The 4961-nt window shown below is 37.7% G+C and overlaps 1 protein-coding gene across 1 annotated transcript in view; it reads left to right on the top strand.

The window, feature by feature from the left end:
* Aqr (aquarius intron-binding spliceosomal factor) overlaps positions 1-4961 on the top strand; it is an 82952-nt gene that overhangs the window by 18123 nt on the left and 59868 nt on the right. Inside the window, exons 6-7 of the mRNA XM_031371391.1 lie at positions 1818-1958; positions 4112-4180. Of these exons, the coding sequence (XP_031227251.1) occupies positions 1818-1958; positions 4112-4180 (210 nt within the window). The remainder of the gene's footprint in view (positions 1-1817; positions 1959-4111; positions 4181-4961) is intronic.

Genomic DNA, 4961 nt, shown 5'->3' with positions numbered 1-4961 from the left:
AAAAAAAAAAAAAAAAAAAGAAAGTAAGAGCGATTTATTTTAAAGCTAGGTAGTAATTTCATCAATTCATATATTATAGAGACCACTTTACTAATTAGAATTTGAAACAGAGGAATGACAGTGCAAGGAACCCCCATTTTGTACAGGGATATATTCCAACACCCCAGTAGATAGCCTTATATTTGTGTATTACTCCATAGTAATATATAAGTTCATAAATTATGTGTTCATGTATAACCTTTCCTATGCAGCATTAGAATAAATTTCTATATAAATTAGGCAGTGTAACAGATTAATAGCAATTAATAATAAAATAGAATTATACTGGACTTAAATTGTCAGGATTACTTTTCTTGTATTATGGAGTGATTATTATTGAAAATAAAAGTTAAGTCAGTCTATTTGCTGAGATGAAGTGTCTAGATAGCAAATAGATTATATAGATTAGATATTAGGGTGTGAGTGATATCCTGGGATCCTAGGGTGCCGTTGATACCCCAGGCCAAATCAAACATGGTTTCTTCACATTCCTTAAAACCCTGTACAGTTGAAAACACATAAATTGTTTCTTTCTAGAATTTTCCCTTTAATAATTTTAGACTGTAGTTGGTACAGGTAACTGAAATCACAGAAAGCAAAATTATGGATAAGGTGCAGCCATCATGAATTCAGAGGACAATATAAGATTTAAAAATAAACAACTGACTAGATTTGATCATTGAATTAGGATTAGGAAAATATATTATTTTCAATAACTTACCAAATGTAAGCAACTGAAAATAATAGATGATGGGGTGACGTTTACCATAATGGTAAAAATAGAGGAGTGGAGGAACCCCATGGAAGGCTTTTTGTTTAGGCGTGGAGTTTACATTGCCTTGTGATGAGTAATAAAACAGACAAACTCAAGGATCAGGTGCAAAGGCCCTGGACCACAGGTGGTCTTCAGAGTCATTAGCATAGGAAGAACAGTGGGTTAAAACCTTAGGTACAAACTGCCTTTAAGTAACAAGTAACTATGATAACAAGCAGCTGGGGGCTAGGATGTAGTTCAGTGCGCACTTTCTTCTCAGGAGAAGAAAGAAATGAGAGGGTGTGGATCCTGGAGGCTTGGCTGCTGCTAGTGTCATAGGGATGTTATTGGTAGAGGCTGATTTAGAGAGGTGAGTGGAAACACTTACAGTAAACCACACATCTCCTTCACTTGTCTGCAGGGCCTTGAACATATATAAATATATACATTTACATTTTAAGAGTCAAGAGTGATATTGAGCAGGAGAAGCTGTCCTGAGATTACAGTATGAAAACTATAGTTTTTGCTGAAGATATAGTTGTTTTGTTTAAATCAAAGGAATTAAGGTACTCCAAAATCTTAATAAGAAAATAAAGCTTTATTTAAATAAAGTACAACTGAATACAAGAACAAGTAAGAGAATTGAAGCCTCTATTCTGTTAGCTTTAGGTCTCATAGTCCTGTCAGAACTCATTAACTTGCTGTCACTGATGAGAAGTCTACAGAGCTTCTCTTATCACATATACAGATATTCATGTAATAGCTTGTGCTAATCCATTCCTAAACTTCCCACCAGGATTTCTATAATAAAGAAAAATGCAAGTAAGAGTTCAAAGTGAATTTTTTGTCGCTTGTTTGTTTCTGTTTTTTGAGACAGGATGTACCACTGGCTGCTCTGGAACTCATGCTGTAGACCAGGCTGGCCTCAAACTCAGACATCTGCCTGCCTCTGCCTCCTGTGCTACTGGGATTAAAGGCATGCGCCACCACTGCCTGGCTCAAAGTGAATTTTTATCTTTTGCAGACCTTTAAGAAGAAGCCAGACCACTTCCCGTTCTTTTTTAAGTGCATCTTGAAAGCAGCATTAGCTGAGACTGACGGCGAGTTCTCCCTCCACGAGCAGACCGTCCTCCTGCTCTTCCTGGATCATTGCTTCAATAGCTTGGTAAGTTTTACTTTGTGCTCAGTTCTTGAGCGTGAGTTTAGATGAGCACTTGATGGCTGCCATGTCATGCATAGTAGTAGCAGGGAGTAAAGCAGATCCTGGGAACTTCAGTTCAGCATCTCTGACAGTTTTATAAGCCTTGTCGCCTTTAGAAGTTTAGACTTGATTCCTCCTCTCCTACTGATCTTAAAAGATGAAAATGAGAGAGGAAAGGGAGAGCATGAATGAGGAGGAGCCAGGGCCTGGTTAATCCTTTGAACACTGAAGTCCGCATAGTCTTCATGTAAAGTACAGGGTTGGTCGTTTCTTTGTGAGTACAGGGTCGTTTCTTTGTGCTGCCTCATGTGCAGGCCAGCTAGTCAGCAGGAGAGCTGTGTCGTCGGAAGGTGACTAGACAGTTGTTAAAATACTTGTTTTGTTGTGATACATTTTCATCCTTCATGAAATCAGTTTGTAAAAAATGAAATATTTGCAAAGACAGATGCTTCTGAATTAACATCCCTTAGACTTATGCAGGAAAATATGAAGTACATTCTTAACCTTAGATGAGTGGTTACTAGGTTTCTGTCTACAACCTGATGACTTGGGTCTTATAAAGAAATATGAGAAAGTCTATGATGTGCCCCAGTAGATACTACTATTAACTCATTAATAGTTATAAAACTAAACAGAAAAGTATATATAATTCCTTATCAGATATTGAATAATGACAGGGTATACTTAGTATTAATAGTTTGGTGCCAGGCTTAAAAAACTTAAAACCTAATTTATTATTGAAATATTGTATCTTTTATTTTTTCCAGTCTTCTCTGAACCAGTTATACCATTCTGCCACATAGCTTTGTATATGCTGGCTCCTGGAGGAAATATATTCCTGCAAACCCCTAGTTGTTGTTACTATTATTATTGTTACTAGTATTTGTATTTTATGCTGGGAATTGAACATAACATTTCAGGCTAGGTGAATTCTGTACCCATGAGCTGGATGTCTAGGTCTGGTCATGACCTTTTTGTTGAACTGTCAATATAACTTTAAAAAGATCTTCTTCTTCAGTGTAGCCCTCACGAGCCTTGCACTCATGTTTCTGCCTCAGCCTCCTAGTGTTGGGATAGTGCAGGCATCTGGCACCTCTTCAGATCATACCCTTCATCAGGTTTGCTTCTGTTTAAAGACATATTACTTAGTATATAGTCATCTATGAGCGCATCAACAGCACTGTTAATACATGCAATTTATCTAACACCCATTTTCTATGTTAGACACATGGCATGGGCTGGAGAGAGATGGCTGGATGGTTAAAAGCGTTTGCTGCTCTTCCAGAGGACCCCAGTTCTCTTCCCAGTACCCATGTAGGGCAACTTAAAATTATCTATAACTCCAGGTCCAGAGGATCTTACGCCCTCTGCTGGCCTTCCTGGGTGCATGCACATGCTCACACACATCCACATGTGCGTGCTCACACAAATAAGAAATCTAACAGACGACGTAATGTATTCAATGTATTATACCCATGAACTTCAGGTAGCACTTCAGCCTTGTTTGGGGGATCTATATTAAAGAGCAAAATCATGATGATAAAAATGTAACACCACATCTCAGAAAGGATGCTTGCTGGCAGCTGAAACTGAAGCAGAGAGCTAACTGAGCCTCAGGGGGAGACAGGTACCTGGGGCAACTTCAAATTTCTGATGTTTTGTGCTCTCTATGATTACTGCTGGTAGGTTACAAATACAGTTTTGTGAACAAGTGAATTTTTAAACATGATATCTGAAAATAATGAAAACTGCCATTTTAAATTTAAATTTTTTTAAAAGACTGATTTGTGTGTGTGTGTTTGTATGTGTGTGTGTGTATTGTATATAGTTTGTGTGTGTGTGTGTGTGTGTGTGTGTGTGTGTTGCATACATGTGGGTACCAACAGAAGCCAGAAAGGATGTTGGATTCCACAGTGCTCTTAAACCATTGTTACCACTCAGACATCTCTTGGCCCTTGTTGAACTTGTAAATAGTAAAATATCACCAATGTTAAAGTATTGATGACATCTTTTTCTCCCAGGACTCTAAAAGGAAATAAACTATGTATGTAGGAACTTAGGTAAACACACAGAAATATATATAAACTATAAACTTGTTTTCTTTGTGCTTTAAACAGGAAGTCGACTTGATAAGGAGTCAAGTACAGCAGCTTATCTCCCTTCCTATGTGGATGGGCTTGCAGCCTGTAAGTACCTGTTTCACAATGTCTCCATGTATCTGATAGATACAGTTTCAGACTGAGTAGTTTTAACATGAACACAAAAGTGTGTGGGCTGAAATCTACTTCCTCTGTAGGAATGTACTTTGCAGTAACTTCCTATAAATGGAGCTTTAACATTTTTAGGGATTGTTGCATGCATCCTAATGTATGCTGCCCTTAATTTAGAACTGTAAGGTGAAATGGGGGGCTGTTATTGAACTTGAAGCAAAAAGAGATAACTTAACAAAGTATGATTGTTATCCTTATATATGTATTTGGATGAGGCTAAATGCAATCTTGTATTTTATTTTCCTGACTGTATAAGAAGCTGTAGATGGTCTGGATCATACTTAATATTAACCACTTTTGTTTTTTCATTTGCTTTTTTTTCTTTTCTTTCTTTCTTTTTTTTACAAACTTTAGTTGATGTGTCCTTTGTATCATTTTTTTTAAAGATTTATTTATTTATTTTATGTGTATGAGTACACTGTAGCTGTACAGATGGTCATGAGCCATCATGTGTCTGCTGGGAATTGAATTCAGGATGGCCCCGCTCACTCCGGCCCCACTCGCTCCAGCGTAATTTGCTGTAGCTGTCTTCAGATGCACCAGAAGAGGGCTTCAGATCTCCTGATGGGTGGTTGTGAGCCACCATGTGGTTGCTGGGATCTGAACTCAGGACCTTCGGAAGAGCAGTCTTACCTGCTGAGCCATCTTACCAGCCTCCTCCATTAGCTTTTTTTTTTTTTTTAAACTTTTATTGCAT

Source organism: Mastomys coucha, unplaced genomic scaffold (assembly GCF_008632895.1).
Source record: "Mastomys coucha isolate ucsf_1 unplaced genomic scaffold, UCSF_Mcou_1 pScaffold15, whole genome shotgun sequence".
NCBI lineage: Eukaryota > Metazoa > Chordata > Mammalia > Rodentia > Muridae > Mastomys > Mastomys coucha.
The sequence above is the reverse complement of the archived record's forward strand: the minus strand, read 5'-3'. Positions and strand labels throughout refer to the sequence as shown.